This window comes from Delphinapterus leucas, chromosome 4, assembly GCF_059928025.1.
Source record: "Delphinapterus leucas isolate spDelLeu-1000000601 "Yukka" chromosome 4, BTC_Dleu_Yukka2, whole genome shotgun sequence".
In the NCBI taxonomy this organism is placed as follows: domain Eukaryota; kingdom Metazoa; phylum Chordata; class Mammalia; order Artiodactyla; family Monodontidae; genus Delphinapterus; species Delphinapterus leucas.
The window spans coordinates 66997499-67015314 of NC_143132.1; the positions used below are offsets into that span (position 1 = coordinate 66997499).

A 17816-nucleotide genomic window follows, 5' to 3' on the forward strand; every position below is an offset into this window, starting at 1 on the left:
AGAAATCATTAGTAGCCACCTTATCTCCTGACTGTTTCTTGCTTTATTTACACCAGATTTCCAAAAGTCTTTTCCATGAAATTATAGTCCCACTGTGATAGATATAATTTTAAATGCTAACTTCCAGTCTCCCTGAGCAGTCAGTCTTTTAATTGCTCTCTACCTCTTGAGATACATTAGAAAATGCATGCCACTTATTATTATGTGTTAAGGGTATGGGATAATAATAAATACGTATTTAATTAAGAATCATTTTATAATTAGAAATTTAAACAATTCTAACAGTACATGTTTTAAGTGTGAGAAATGCAGAATTATCTTTGAGCTATATGAGATTATTTCTATTTTAAGTTCTTACTTGAAATACTTTTCATTCAATGTTTGTTATTTTTTTAGCTTGTTTGTGTTTTTAGTGAAGTCTCCTAATTGTAATTGTAGGCAGTTCCCATAATTATAAATAGTTTGTGTTCTCATAATGTGTATATTGGTTATTTGGAAACTGGAAGCCATTTTTGTGATGTTTGTAGAAACGGTAATGTTTGTAGAATACCTTATAAAATAGTAGTATAGAACAAAACTGACATTAAAAAATTTTATATGGGAAAATATGTTCCAGGTTATAGCACAGAAATAGTTGTTTCTGAAGGACAGCCCTAGCTTTAAAAGAAAAAAAAATAACCAGTTTTTTCTACATGTGATTAAAAATTTGAGCGTGAAATTTAGAACTAAATCATAGATGTAATGCATACAGTCTTCAAATATATTTATTGAGCACTATGATATGCTAGCTCCTGGAAACAAGTATAAACTGAGAAGACATAGTTTCTCTCCTCTCGGGATTCCAGTGTAATAAAGGTGAGATTAAGTAAAAAGGCAATTACAATATATTGGAAATATAAAGTGAAAATTCTATAAGAAGGATACCTAATATAGACATGAAGTCTCAGAGAAGTATCTGTGAAGGAAGTTACATCCATGAGATCGAAGGATGAATTTCAGTTAGGTGAGTGGAGAATTGGAGGAGAGGGCTTCCAGGAAGAGGGAACAGAAGTTTTAAAGGATAGAATGTGAGAGTTTTTGTTCCATGCACAGAAATTTTAAGTAGTTTAGTTGGTTGGAAAGGCTGGGGGAAAGGATGGCAAGAGATAAGGTTGAGAAGATAATAAAAATATATAGTATGAAAGGCTTTTAAGCCAGTTTGAGCATCTAGATTTTATCTAAGGTCGGGAGCTAGATTTTGAAGAGTTTTAAGCAAAGAATTGACTTGACCAAATTTGCATTTAGGAAGTCCACTCTGAATGCAGGTATGGAGAAATCATTGAAAAGAGAAAAGACTGTATTCTTGGTAAAAATTAGGGTGGATTTAGGAGTGAAGATAAGCTGACATATTAAATAAATAGTTAGAAGATAGAAGAGGCAATACTTGGGTATTGTGGGAAGATGTAAGAATAATATATTAAGAATTAAGAGTGACCCAAAGCGTTTGACCTGAGTAACTGTGTTGATAAGGGTGCCATTTAGTGAAAGAATGCAGGAGATGGAGTAGGTTGGGAGTAAAATAATGAGTTCAATTTTAGGTAGGTTGAGTTGTATGTGTTTTTAAGTTATTCAAATGGAATTGGTATGGGAGAATGGTAGGATGTAGGATATATGGATCTGAACCTAATGAGATCAGAATTTACATGGTCATTGAAATTATAAGAATATTTGAGATTGTGCATGAAAAGTATATATAAATGAGGTAGCAAACTTGTAGACAGTGAACCAGTTCTGACTCACAGATATGTTTTGTTTGCCCATCAGAGTATTTAAATATATTCTGAATTATTAGTTTCCAATATTTAAGAACTGGTAGAGTAGAGATAAGAATTTGGATTTCCAGCTTTTCATGAAAAAATTCCTGATGAAACAATCCCAGTCCAGTATTCTTGCATGGAAGTCAGTAATCAACAGGAACTAAGAACTTTCCTTTTGTAGGTGGGTAATGTGCTATCCAGTTTGGCACAGTTCTTATTCAGCCTGTTGAACTCATTTGCAGTACCTGCCTGGCTCCTGTGGGCTCTTGAATTCATGACCATATATAATATGGGAATACATTGCAGTTTAGGACAGAATACAAAGGAATACCAGTATTTAAGATAAGGGAAGAGAAAGTCCACAAAGAAAACTATCGAGAAGCCATTCTGGTGAATGGGAGGGAGAGAAATAAATAGGGATATTAGAAAAATTGTTTAGATGACTATCCCATGAAGTTAATTTCATTGATAATTCTATCTAAAGTAATTTTTATGGGATTTATAGAATCCAGAGTACACAGTTGCTTTTTAAAGTCAATTTCTAATGGCCGTAAATTTTGCAAGTAATGCTTGGTAGTTTTTGGAAATTTAATATTAGGGAAAAAGTCAGAAAAAATATTAAAAAGAAGTCTCTTCTATAGTCTGAAAAAGTTATTACAAATAACTGAAGATTAATTGTAGATTTTTTTCCTGAACTTGAGTGTTTTATAGAGTCATAAGCTAAATGGAAGAGTCTTTCATATGGTCTAACTAGTGTTTCTCAACGTGTATTTCAGTGATTCCCTCAATAGGGGATCAATGAAAAAGGATTCTATGGACCAAAATTTTGGAAAATATTGAAGATTTGCAATGGTGATTTGCATATTATGGCTCTAAGAAGTTCTGTAAAAGAACTTTAATATTATTAAATAAAAATATTTAATTTTAATTCAAGGTTTCCCAAACTTTTTTTTTTTGATATGGGACAGTCTTTATGTGAAACACCTTATATATATTCACTAGTTTATCATGGTGTACACTTTGGGTATTTGTTGTTCCAATCAAACCCAAAAGACAGATAGGGTTTTTGGTTTGTTGGATACTATTAGTTACCAAAAGATAATTGAAAAACATTGTCTTTTATCAGAGGCATTTATACTGTAATAAAGCACTGCATTTATATGTGAATAATATATTACATATAAACATAAAAGAACTGCAAAAAACCCTGTAAACGTTTTATGAAGGCCTTTCTTCCTGCACATATCCTAGAATGCAAATAGTAACTCTAATTATTCCAATGATTTACAACAATCATAATACATACTGTTTATTGAGTACTATGTTTTGGCATTATGTTAGATGCTATATGTATATTTTAACCCTCACAGTTATTCAGTAGGTGCACTGCTATCATCTCCATTTTTAAGTGAGAAAATTTAGGATAAAGCCACTAAAAAAATATCTAAAAAAGATGTATTTTTCTGAGTTACTCTGCTGAGTCAGTATCTAGGGAACCTGGAGTTACTTAATTTGTCACCTTTGTCTGAGTCCAAAGAATTTCTAAAATTTAAATCTTCATTATTTTTTTGTGCAGAATATTTGATGATTTTCATGTGTGCTTAAGAAATAAATTATAAATATGTCAATATACTTATACTAGGGTTAATCTGGCACAATTAGGTCATTGAAGAAAGGGTTTGGAAAAAAGAGCAATAATAAATCTATGTCATATCCGTTCATGTCATATTTAACCATGACATATTCATACTCAGCGGTGACATCAGTTAAAGTAGGAAATATAAAAGAAACATGCCAGATATTAGAATAGAATAAATTTAAAGTCAGATTAACAGAGCAAAGATCCCTTTAACAATACGCTCTTACACTATTATTGATTACCCTAGTTAACCAGATAAATGAGACAGAACCAGTGAACTAGGTTTCCCTAGTTGCTCAGTTTTCTGTAAGATGGCTATCACTAGAAAGGGTCTATTTGTAAATAAAAGGAGCCACTGTACTTTCCTTTAGGAGCAAAATCAGAGATTTCATGTCAAAGGAAATTTTAAATTTGGTATGTAATTTGCAGTTTGGTTGAAACAGGTTTGCAGCATTAGCCTTGTGGCTGTATAAGTAAAACTTCATTGTCAAATTTTCAGAGAACCAGATCTGGCAACAAACATATAAGCATATAAGATAATAAAGAATCCCATTGTTATGTGGATCTATGTCCTTAAACCTGATTTTTAAAAATAGACCTACTTTAATAGAGTTAGTAGGAGAAAAAAAAGTAGTCTTAAAGAAAAACAACCAAAGACTCAAATCAGTCTAAGCTAAACTCCAGAATATTGGGAGTGTATTCCAGTATAATCTTAATTTCTTTGTTTCAGTCTCTAACGGTAAGGTGTTTTAATGTTTTTTTTAATTACTCTTTTGAATTGATTTAACAGATCCACAAAGACTCATCCAGGTCCAGTTGTACATTTAAGTGATAGCCCAAGAGATGAAGGGAAAGTGAGTATTACAATACCACTATTCTTGAATTTATTTTCCTTATTCTTGAATAAAGGTGTTTCTTACTATTATTTTATACCTAACATCTAGCACAGTGCATTCAGTGTAATCTAAAATTAAAATATGTTGAATGAATGAATGAGCAAATAAATGAATGAACATATTATTTACACTAATAATGGTCCCAAATTGAGTCTTTAGTTTCACCTGAAGTTGATATTTAATTCTAGAATTTTGAGGAAGGCATGTAACACATAGAACAACTTTAATTTTCAAATATTCAATGCCTGAAGTTAAAAATATTGTCAATATCATTAATCATTGGCCCCTGATAGTCAGTAATGGTAATGATAAACAACCAATATTAAATAATCATAAATTAGCTAATCTTAATTTTATAAATAGGTAATAATATAGAAAATGTTCTAAGATTACAGAAATAATCCTTATTAATTTTGATTATTCATAATTTTCCTTTAATTATGAGAAACAAAGTTGATAATGTGAAAATCTCTAGAGTGTCACTTTCATTATAAATATTATCTCTTCAAGTATATAATTTTTGCTAAGTACCATATAAAACACCTAAATAAATTATTTAGTATAGGTTTGGTTCTTTATTTTTAAATGATAGAAACTGAATTAGCCTAATAAATACTGAACCTGAAAGACAAGTCCCCTGATGGTGAGAGAAAGAACATTGAATTTCTTCAAACTGATTTATAAATACAGTGTAATTCCAATCAGATGTCATTAGAATTTACTTTTTTAATTGAAGTATAGTTGATTTACATTATTATACTACTTTCAGGTGTACAACCTAGTGATTAAGTATGTTTACAGATTATACTCCATTCAAAGTTATTGAAAGATAATGGCTCTAATTCCCTGTGCTATACAATATATCCCTGTTGCTTATCTATTTTATACATAGCAGTTTGTATCTCTTAATCCCATACCCCTAACTTGCCCCTCTGCCCTTCCCGCTCCCATCTGGTAATCACTTGTTTATTCTCTATATCTGTGCATCTGTTTCTGTTTTGCTATACACACTCATTTGTATTATTTTTTAGATTCCAAATATAAGTGATATATATTTTTGTGTTTGTTTGAATAATTTCACGAAGCATAATATTCTCTAGGTCCATCCATGTTGCTGAAAATGGCAGGATTTCATTCCTATGGCTGAATAATATTTCATTGTGCATATATGTATATATACCACATCATTTTTATCTGTTCATGGGCACTTGGGTTGCTTCCATATCTTAGCTATTTTAAATAACGCTGCTATGAAGATTGGGGTACATGTATTTTTTTGAGTTAGTGTTTTCATTTTCTTAAGATATATACCCAGGAGTGGAATTGCTGGATCATATGGTTGTTCTATTTTTAGTTTTTTGAGAAACCTCCTTACTGTTTTCCATAGTGGCTACACCAATTTACATTCCCACCAACAATGTACAAGAGTTCCATTTTTTCCATATCCTCTCCAACACTTGTTATTTATGGACTTTTTTTTTTAATAGCTTTTAAAAAAATTTATTTAATTTATTATTTATTTATTTTAGGCTGCTTTGGGTCTTCATTGCTGCGCGCGGGCTTTCTCTAGCCGCGGTGAACAGGGGCTACTCTTGATTGCGGTGCATGGGCTTCTCATTGTGGTGACTTCTCTTGTTGTGGGGCACAGGCTCTAGGCGATGGACTTCAGTAGTTGTGGCTCATGGGCTCAGTAGTTGTGGCTCATGGGCTCAGTAGTTGTGGCTCACGGGCTCTAGAGCCCAGGCTCAGTAGTTGTGGCACACGGGCTTAGTTGCTCTGCTGCATGTAGGATCTTCCTGGACCAGGGCTCGAACCCGCATCCCCTGCATTGGCAGACAGATTCTTAACCACTGTGCCACCAGGGAAGCCCTATTTATGGACTTTTTTTTTTTTTTTTTTTTGCGGTACACGGGCCTCTCACTGTTGTGGCCTCTCCTGTTGCGGAGCACAGGCTCCAGACACGCAGGCCCAGTGGCCATGGCTCACGGGCCTAGCTGCTCCGTGGCATGTGGGATCTTCCCAGGCCGGGGCATGAACCCGTGTCCCCTGCATCGGCAGGCGGACTCTCAACCACTGCGCCACCAGGGAAGCCCTTTTTATGGACTTCTTGATGACAGCCATTCTCACAGGTATGAGGTGATATCTCATTGTGGTTTTGATTTGCATTTCTCTGATAATCAGCAATGTCGATCATAATTAGCAATGTCATGTGCCTGTTGGCCATCTGTAAGTCTTCTTTGGAAAAATGTCTATTCAGGTCTTCTACCCATTTTTTAATCACATTGTTTGTTTTTAAATATTGAGTTGTATGAGCTGTTTATGTATTTTGAATATCAGCCTCTTGTCAGCCATATCATTTACAAATATTTTCTCCCATACTATAGGTTGTCTTTTCATTTTGTCAGTGGTTTCCTTAGCTGTTCAAAAACTTTTAAATTTAATTAGGCCCCATTTGTTTATTTTTGCTTTGTTTCTTTTGCCTTGGGAGGCAGATCCAAAAAATATTGCTACAATTTATGTCAAGAGTGTTCTGCCTATGTTTTCTTCCAGGACTTTTATGGTTTCAGGACTTATATTTAGGTCTTTAATCCATTTTGAGTTTATTTTTGTATATGCTGTGAGGAAATGTTCTAATCTCACTGTTCTACATGCAGCTCTCCAGTTTTCCCAGAACCACTTGTTGAAGAGACTGTCTTTTCTCCATTTTATATTTTTACCTTCTTTGCCATAGATTAATTGACCATAGGTACAAGGGCTTACTTCTGGAATCTCTATTCTTTTTCATTGATGTATGTGTCTTGTTTTGTGACAGTACCATACTTTTTCATTACTGTAACATTGTAGTACAGTCTGAAGTCTTGGAGCATGATAACCTCCAGTTTTGTTCTTTTTTCTCAAGATTGCTTTGGCAATTTAGCATCTTTTGTGATTCTATATGAATTTTAGGATATTCTAGTTCTGTGAAAAATGTCTTGGGTATTTTGATAGGGATTGCATTAAATCTGTATATTGCTTTGGGTGTATAGACATTTTAACATAATTAATTTTTCCAATTCAAGAGCACAGGATATCAGTTTCTTTGTATCATTCTCAGTTTCCTTTATCAATGTTTTAAATTTTTCAGAGTGTAGATATTTTATCTCCTTGATTGTTTATTTCTAGGTATTCTTTTTGATGAGATTTTAAATTGAATTGTGTTTTTACTTTCTCTTTCTGATAGTTCGTTGTTAGTGTATAGAAAAGCAATAGATTTCTTTATATTAATCTTGTATCCTGCAATTTTGTTAAATTTGTTTATTTTAACAGTTTTGGGGTGGAGACTCTAGGATTTTCTATATGAAGTATCATGTCCTCTGCAAATAGTGACAGTTACTATTTCTTTCATTCCAATTTGAATTCCTTTTAATTCTTTTTCTTGTCTGATTCCTGTGGCTAGGACTTCTAATACTGTGTTAAATAGAAATGGCAAGAGTGGGTATCCTTGTCTTAGTCCTGAATTTATAGGAAAGGCTTTTAGCTTCTCACTGTTGAGTATGACGTTAGCTGTGGGTTTGTTATAAAGAGCCTTTATTATGTTGAGGATAGATCAAAAGCTAAGCCAGAAAACAAGTCTCAGCAAATTTAAGAGGATGGAAGTTATACCGAACATTTTTTCAAACCACAACAGTATGAAAGTAGAAATCAATTACAAAGAGAAAAATGGGAAAAGAACAAACATGGAGACTTAACAACATGCTACCAAAATACCAATGGGTCAATGAGTAAATCAGAAAATACCTTGAGACAAATGAAAATGGAAACACCACACTCCAAAATCAGTAGAATACAACAAAAGCAGTTCTAAGAGGGAAGTTTTTAGTGATACAGGCTTTCATAAAGAAACAAGAAAAATCTCAAACAATCTAACCTATCACCTAAAGGAATTATAAAAAGAGAAAGAAACAAAGTCCAAAGTTAGTAGAAGGAAAGAAATAATAAAGATCAGAGAGGAAATACATAAAATAGGGATTAAAAAACAATAGAAAAGATCAGTGAAACCAAGAGCTGTTTTTTTGTAAAGATAAACAAAATTGATAATCCTTTAGCTAGGCTCACCAAGAAGAAAAAAAAGATGACCCAAATAAACAAAATAAGAAATTAGAGAGGAGAAATAACAACCAGTACCGCAGAGACACAAAAAAGTCATGAGAGAATACTACATACAGAATAATAAGATAATACAACAGTTATATGCCAACAAATTGGACAACCTAGATGAAATGGACAAATTTCTAGAAACATACAACCTACCAGGACTGGATTAAGAAAAAACATAATTTGAACTGACCAATCACTAGGAGTGAAGTTGCATTTGTAATTTAAAAAAAAGAAACCTCGCACCAAAAATGTCTAGGATTGGACAGCTTCATAGGAAAATTCTGACAAACATATAAAGAAGAACTTATACCTATCATTCCCAAACTATTGCAAAAAAATCGAAGAGGACAGAACACTCCAAAAATCATTCTACTAGTCTAGCACTACCCTGATACCAAAAACCATAAAAAGACATTACAAAAAAAAGAAAATTACAGGCCAATATCTCTGATGGATATACATGTAAAAATCCTCAACAAAATATTAGGAAACGGAATCCAACAGTGTGCAAAAAAGATCATGCACTATGATCAAATGGGATTTATTCCAGGAATGCAAGGATGGTTCAACATTTGCAAATCAATTGATGTGATACACAACATTAACAAAAGGAAAAATAAAAATCACATGATCATCTCAATAGATGCAGAAAAAAGCATTTGGCAAAATTCAACATCCTTTCGTGAAAAAAACTCTCATCAAAGTGGGTATAGAGAATTTACTTACATTTTTAAAGAATTTACAAGCTGATTTTAAAATTCATAAGAAAAATGAAATGTTTAAGAATAGGCAAAACATTTTTTCAGAATGAATAACATTGTGATATTGGTACAGGGGAATATAAGAAGACCAATAGATCTAAACAGATATTCCAGAAATGGTTCAGGTGTTTGGGAGAATTTTGTATATTTTGAGAAGATGTTTCAGGGTGTGATAAACTATTGAGTAAATGGCTTTGGCCAATTAGTATCCATTTTGGAAAAAATACAAGACCTCTACCTTATACCATTCACAGAAGTAAATTCCAGATGGAGAAAATACACAGATACTCAAATAGCAACTCAGAGAGTTTTAGAAGAAACAATAAGAAACAGGTTGTTACTGTGGAGTAGGGACCTCCTTAGGAAAGCTTTAAGGAATATGCCATAAGATAAGAGACAGGCAACAAAGTGGGAGACAGTGTTTTCTAGATATATAGCAGGCAAATAATGAATATGCAAAAAATATAAAGATCTTTTGCTAAATCCTCATCTTTCATAATAGGAAATCATAATAGGAAATCATAATAGGAAATCAATAATCAATGTCTAATTAATAAATCAAGAAATGGCATTATAAATATAATTAGAAATATGAAACTAAGTCTACTAGAAAAGATGATTTTAAGAGTTGAAGGTGTGGTTGCCTCTTACCTCTGAAGATAAGGGTTTGGCAGTGAGGAGGAGCCAGCCTCATTAGTAATCACTAGGGAAATGCAGTATGCCCCTTGTCCCCCATTAGACTGGCAAAATATTAAAAATTGAAAATATTAATAATATCAGGTAATGGAAAAGGCATTGAAAAATGGGCATCTAGATGCAGCAATCATGGGTATACATACCAGTATGGGCAATTTGTTATCAACATTTAAAACATGTTGATAGATAGAAAATCCATTTCAGATATCTATCCTATTTATATGACCAAAGGTCAAAATACTGAAAACAGCCTAAAGATCTATTAATAGAAAATTGAATAAATGAATGGTGATGTATACATACTGTGGAAGGCAGTGATGATAAGGAAAGTTCTTCAAGCCACATTTTTAAAAGAAAAGATGCAGAACACTAAGTGTAGTATAAAACCACTTGAATAATGAATTTGTGTTTTTACTTATATATTCAAATACTCAAGGAAAAAAGCCTAAAAGGAAATGTATAAATCTGGGGAGGATACTAGTGATTAGAATTGCGGAAAATGGTCAAAGTTATTCTTATTTTACTTGTGTTGTTCAAATTTTTATGAAAGAATATAATGTGTGTTAATTATGTAATTAAAAATTAAAAGGAATGCAAAATAAATTAGTATTACAGGCAGAAGACTGTGTTTGAATTGTGGCTCCACTGCTTATTAGCATATAACCTTAAATAAATCACTTGACTTCCTGTTGACTAGTTTTTCCATCCGTAGCCTTTTGTCGCATACAAATTCTTGATTTGAATGTACTCAGCCTTTTCAGTCTTTTTATTTGACTCCTGCATTTCGTTTGCTACCCAGTAGATCTTTCCCTTCCTGAGGGAAAATATAATTCTATTTTTTCTATCAGTTTTAAGGCTTTCCATTTCACAATTCGATTTTAATCTATGTGTAATTTATTTTATGTTGGTTTGAAATAAGGGTATACTTTCATTTTTACATATGAATAATTCATTTATTGAATAGTCAGTTCAGTTTCCACTGATTTATAAGGACATCTCACTTATATATCAAGTTCCCATATTTGGGTGGGTCTTTTTCTGGATTTTTTTCTCTGTTGCACTGATATATTTATCTATTATTCTACTAATAGCACACTTTATTAATTATAATAACTTTACAAAATATCTTGATATTTGGTGGGTCTCCCCTTCTCCCTCTCTCATCTTGGCTTTTTATGACCATTTATTCTGCTATATGAATTTTAGGATTAGCTTATCAAGCTCTGTGTAAATCCTTGTTGAGATTTTGTTTGAAACTTGAACATATTGATGAATTTAGAGAAGATTTACATAGTTAAGACTGAGTGTTCCATCTTTCCATCTTATAAACACGGTATATTTACTTTGGCTTTCTTTTATGTTTTCTATATGGCTTCATAACTTGTTCACGAAAGTCATACATATCTTTTGTTACCTTAAATTTAAGTATCTTATAGATTTTATTGCTCCTATGAATTCATAATTAATTGTTAGTGTATAATATATTGTTCATTTTTGTTATTTTACATTTGACTACATCACGGAAAGTTTTGTTTTTAGTAGCTGTCTTTAGATTATCTGAAATATTTTGTGTATAAAAGCATAGCAATTGGAGACAAATTTTGTTTCATATATATGTTGATGGAAAATTAACCAATAGTCAATTTTTGAAAGAGATGGAAAATATTATTCGAGCCAAATTGAAGATTATAAGCTGGGAACAGCTTCTCAGAAAACTCTGAGAACTGTTCCACCCATTAGAGGTCAAAGCACAGTTATACAGGTTTTTGAGACAGAGGGCTATACACTTAATGATGTAGATAGTTTACACAATCCAGATCTGCAAGTACAAAGTGATGGGTCATTGTGACCCCTTACAAGATTAAAAAGGAATTACCTTTTAAGGAGTTGTCTAGTTGGTGCTAGGAGAATGTTGCTCTTTATCATTGAGCAGGTATTTCTGCTGATGGGGGGGGGTTGGCCAACGTGTAATGCAGGTGCACAAAGCACAGTAGAGGGGAGAGAGGAGGCCAAAGGGCAGGAAAAATTTTTGTGTTTAAATTTTCCTTGACTTGCCTTAAAATATATATATTATATATATATTTGTTTTGTTGGATAGGAACCCAGTGTAGTGCTGAATATAAATTGTTTTAATGGGAACTTTCTTTTGTTTCTAACTGCAAAGCAAATGCCTCCGAGGTTTCAACTTTAAGATGTTTGCTGCAGGCCTTTGATTGATGAAGTTAGAAAGTTTCCACCTCTTTCCAGTATTCCAAGGGCTTTACATTATGAATGGTGTGGAATTTTATTTAATGCTTTTCTATAGTATCAAGATGTGTTTTGTACCAGTCTCAGCCTATTGATAAAGATGGTATTGACAGTGATAGTAGAAATGCCTGGTGACACTCAATTGGGTGAGTCTTCACAAATGTTAACCTTTTTGAAGCCAGTGTTGTGGCTGGAACAGCCCTTGTGATTCTTACTATGATTGCAAGACGCACCTCAGCAGCAACTATCTGAGAACTTTGAAAAACATGGTTTATTACTCATAGCTCCTGGAGAGTACATGGCATGCCTGGGGCCACACAGGGATGTCGTGGTCAGGGAGAGAGGGAAATAGGGAGGGGGAGACAGAGAGAGAGAGAGAGAGAGAGAGAGAGGGCGGGGGAGAGAGAGAGAGAAAGAGAGAGAGAGAGAGAAAGAGAGCGGGAGGGGGGGAGGGAGGGAGGGAGGGAGGGAGGGAGGGAAGGAACATGGGCCTGGAGTTTTATTGAGATCAGGGTGGGATACCTATGGTTTTGCAGGTTCACTTTATTGGTGAATTTAAAACAAGAGGAGGAATTAAAGTGAAAGAAGGGAAATGCAAGCAGTCAGTCAAATGGCCAGTTTATCTAAGTCAACCAGAGCTTTCTTAAGAAAAAAAAAAAGGAAACTTCCTGGGTGGCTCATCCTGGCTCTTTATCTAGTAGTGTAGCTGGCAATGGGTTTATTTCAGATGGAGGTCTTTGCAATAGATGCCTCAGTAATCAAAAGCTTAGTGTCAGGCACTTACATTGCAATTTAAAAAGCTAACTGTCAGGTACTTACACTACAAAATGACTGTTCCTTAATTATTTGTTGAGATATGTAAATAGATTTTCTAATGTAAACATTTTTGCATTTCTGGGATAAATTCAATCTGGAAGGGGAAAACGTTCATGGAGGCTTGTTGGTGCAGTGAAAGAAGGAACAAATTACTGATGTTAAGGTTCCTGCTGAAACAAAATAGTATCATAAAATCAGAAAATAGAACCCCCTGTCCCTGAGACACCATTTACTAAAGAAACTGCATATTAGCCTATCAAATACAAGAGAGTGATCTTGGACTGAGAGGTGCCTGTATTGGGCATGTTACTGTGTACATCTCCTTAGATTCTCTCAGCTTTGCATATCTCTCAAACCCTTGGCTACTTGCTTCATCTCAGTTTTGGCAGGGTTAATCAGCTTCATGCAGTACTACTTTTTGAAGCTGACTGGCTATACCCAGAGTCTTTGGCTCCTCTCTTTAATTCTGTATTTAGATAATGTGCCATACTGTAAGGCATGAGATCTGGCTTCCCTAACAGATGCCAAAGGGGTCAAATGACACAGCCCTGGAGTGAAGGGGTGTTAATTTCCCATGGAGCAAACCTTGACCAATATCATTAGACAAGACACAAGAAATAAATTCTCCCTCCCTTCCTTCCTATGGTTGGGCTATTCTGAATCATGGTTTTTCCCTGTAAGCTGTTAGAGACATCCTGCAAGCCAAGTAAATACACCTGCTAGGTTATTGGCTATGTCTCTTCTGGTTCTCCCCAAGAAATAGTGGTTAGTATGATAATGAATCATCTTTTACTTCTTTGCTTTACTTCACTTTTCCTTTATTATTGCAGCCCTGAGATTATACTTCTTAGTGAGACATTAGCACTTAGGCCTTGCCTCAGTCTATTTTCTACAGAACCCCAGTTAAGATAATAGTATCAGAATTGTTCTAGATCAGGGATAGGAAACTGTAGCCCATGGGACAAATCTAGTGTACTGCCTGTTTTTGTAAAATGATTTCTTGGAACACAGCCATGCTCATGCATTAACATGTTTTTCTGTGGTTTTCTTACTACAAAAGCAAAGCTGAACAGTTGTGACAGAACTATATGCCTGCAAAGCCTAACATATTTGCTCTCTATCCCTGCATAAAAAGTTTGTTGACCCCTGTCCTAGACTGTAGACCTTCAGGATGGGATTTTAGAGTTGGGTTATCTCCTATCTAAAATCAAAGGACCCAGTGAAGGTGTCAAGTGAAGTATTAAACCCTATCATGTGGTGACATCAAAATTACTCAAACATTCTCCTTTGATTAATTAGGATGAGGGGCTAATGGAAAGGCAAGCCAACAGGAGATTGAATATTTGTGGTGCTTAATTCATAAAGGGCAATGATAATTATAATGATGATGGAATAAAATAGCTTGCTTTGATGCCACTTGTGTTATTTGCTATTCCAATTTAAATTATGACAAATTTGGTAGTTTGAAACAACACAAGTGTATTGTCTTACAGTTCTGTAGGCCAGAAGTCCAACACAGGTCTCACTGGGATAAAATCAAAATACTACAGGGTTGCATTACTTTCTGGTAGCTCTAGAGGAGAACTTTTCTTGCCTTTTTCAGATTTTATAGGCTTTACACATTTCTAAGCTTGTAGCCACCTTCCTCCATCTATAAAGACAATAATTTAGCATCTCTTTGACTTCCTTCCATCATCAAACCTCTTTCTAACCACAGCTGGGAAAGGTTCATCACTCTTAAGGACTCGTATGTTCAGATTGGGCCCACTTGGATAATCCAGGATACTCTCTCCATCTCAACAAACCTTAATTACATCTAAAAAGTCTTTTTTTGTAATATCAGGTAATATATTTATGGGTTCTGAGGATTAAGGCATAGACAGTTTTGGAGGGAGCATTATTTCACCTACCAAAACACAGAGACTGTATGAGAATAAAATGATCAACTTAGAACAGTTCATTACTGATTTAAGGCATTCCAGAGGCCCTCTAAAACAACTTTAAAGGAACTCTTAACTTCTGCAGCTCTAGGGCAGACTGTGCTAAAAATAGGCCCAGGATCTTTTTATAAGGAGACTGAACACATAGTTTGAAAGGTCTTATTTGTTAAAGTCAAAGCCCTGATAGGAAAGAGTATGACCCTGACACCTGGTATAGCTTTCTAAGGCTGCCATAACAACGTTGTATAAACTGGGTAGCTTAAAACAACAGAAATTTACTAATTCACAGTTTGCACGCCAGAAGTCTTGGTTGGGCCATTCTCTCTCTCAAGGCTCTGGAAGAGAATCCTTCTTTGCCTTTTCCAGCTGCTGGTGCCTCCTAATGTTCCTTGATTTTTGGCAGGATAACTCCAATCTCTTTCTCTGTCTTTACATGGCCTTTTCCTCTGTGTCTCTGTATCCTCTCTTCTTCTTTTATAAGGACACCAGTCATTTGATTTTAGGGCCCACCCTAAATTAAGGATGATTTCGTTGCAAAATTCTTAACTAATTACATCTTCAAAGACCCTATTTCCAAGTAAGGACACTTTCTGAGGTCTTCCAACTCTCATCTGGTGAGCAGAAGTGGCAAGTAGCTATATAGCTCATAAGATTCATATGTCAGAGACTCATGTGTCCTAAGGCTTTATCCCATAAATATCTAGGACCTGGCCCTATATGTGATGATTTTGAAGGTCTAATGGTCTGGGGATGGAGGGGCATCTCCTCTAAGGTAAAATGTAAGCTTTTGTATTTCTCCTTGTTAAGAAAGTGTCATGCCACTTGGTGGGCGCTTTTGGATTTAGATAATAGTATATAAGGCCCTAGAAATTACTGTTCCAAATCAGTTTTATAGGTTATCCAAAATTCTGCCACTTTTGAGTAGAGCCTAGAGAAAAAAAGGTCTGTTCCCTAAGTCCAAGTGCAGCCTACCCTACCATTTGGTATCTATGATCTGCTAGAGCTTAATGTATTTGGTAGTTAAGAACACTCTATTGGAAAGCCCCATAAGAGAGGAACAACAGCTGCTCTCCATTTCCAAAGTAACTTCTGGTATGCTAATGGGCCCTTGTGGAGACTGAACACCTAACGATGGGACACCAAGTGACTGTGACTTGACCTGTCCAGTGTGAGTTGGATGTCATCATATTCATTGATTCCTAGGATTGGGTGAGGGATGTGACAGTCCATTTTACAATGGAAGAGGTATATTTGGGAAATCAGGCCTAAGTGAATTGGATAAATGGGGAACCAAGAATTCCTATGTTGCAACAATGCCTTTCTCTCAACCCACATATATGGTCTTATGGAGTAGGAGGGGAATATCTAAAACCAACTAATGGAGTAGGACAGAATTCAGGCCTGTTTCATAGACAGGGTCAGATGATTGGTTGGTACTATCTGGGCAAGGAGTACTGTTCAATTATGTCTCCACTTAGGGGGTGGCATGGAGTGACCTGATGAAGAAAAATTCTTACAGTGCATAGATCCCCACACAGTATACTTGATTGTGCATTTCGTATTGAGAATGAAACACAATAATAAAAAAATCCAGAAACAAAAATTTCTTTCCATTCGGTGGGAATGTACATTGATGCAGCCACTATGGAAGGCATAGTGGTTTTCCACTATGAAGGCGCCCCAAAAAATTAAAAATAAATTGATCTTGTAATTCCACTCCTGGATATTTATCCAAAGAAAGCATAGACACTAATTAGAAAGGATACGTGCACCTCTATGTTTATTGCAGCTTTATTTACAATAGGCAAGGTTTGGAAGCAGCCTAAGTGCCCATTAATAGATGAAAGGATTAAGATGTGGTACACACACACACACACACACACACACAGAGGAATATTTTTCAGTCATGAAAAGAATGAAATCTTGTCATTTGCAACAACATGGGTAGACCTAGAGTGTATCATGCTAAGTAAAATAAGTCAGACAGAGAAAGACAAATACTGTTGTGAATCACTTATATGTGGAATCTAAAATACAAAATAAATGAACAAATATAACAAAACAGAAACAGAGTTACAAATACAGAGAACAAACAAGCGGTTGCAAGAGAGGAGAGTTTGGCGTGAGGAAAGAAATAGGTGGGGGAGATTAAGATTAACAGACCTCCAGTTGCAAAATAAATGAGTCATGTGAGGAATACAGTCAATAACTATGACTCATTGTGGTGATCATTTTGAAATGTATAGAAATACCAAATCACTATGTTGTGTAATAGGAACTAACAAAATGTGGTAGGTCAATTATACTTCAAAATAACAAAAAACTCATAGAAAAAATGATCAAATTTATGGTTACCAGAGACAGGGAATGGAAGGAGGGGGAATTGGACGAAGGCTGTCAAAAGGTAGAACCATCCAGTTATAAGATAAATAAGTACTAGGGATGTAATATACAACATAATATAATTAACACTGTTGTATGTTATATATGAAAGTTGTTAAAAAAGCAAAACCTAAGAGGTCTCATCAAAAGAAAAAATTTTTTCTATTTTACTTTGTATCTGTATGAGATGATGGATGTTCACTAAACTTATTTGATGAACACTTCATGATGTATCTAAGTCAAGTCATTATGCGGTACACCTGAAACTTATACAGTGCTGTATGTCAATTATGTCTCAAAATTGGAAGAAAAAAATTAAATGTCATTACTAAAGAAAGACACAGCTGTAATTTGTGTACTTTTCTATATGTATATTTCAATAAAAATATTAAAAAATTAAACACCTATTCCTGATAAAATAAATTTATAAAATATTGAATGAATTCATACTTCTTTAATGATATATGTTATATATATTATGTATGTATGTATAATATATATAATAA

The 17816-nt window shown here is 34.3% G+C and overlaps 1 protein-coding gene across 1 annotated transcript in view; it reads left to right on the plus strand.

Annotated features, from left to right (window-relative positions):
• The window catches only part of STXBP5L (syntaxin binding protein 5L), a 384965-nt gene that overhangs the window by 129387 nt on the left and 237762 nt on the right, over positions 1-17816 (plus strand). Inside the window, 1 exon segment of the mRNA XM_089909991.1 lies at positions 4226-4289. Within this exon segment, the coding sequence (XP_089766117.1) occupies positions 4226-4289 (64 nt within the window).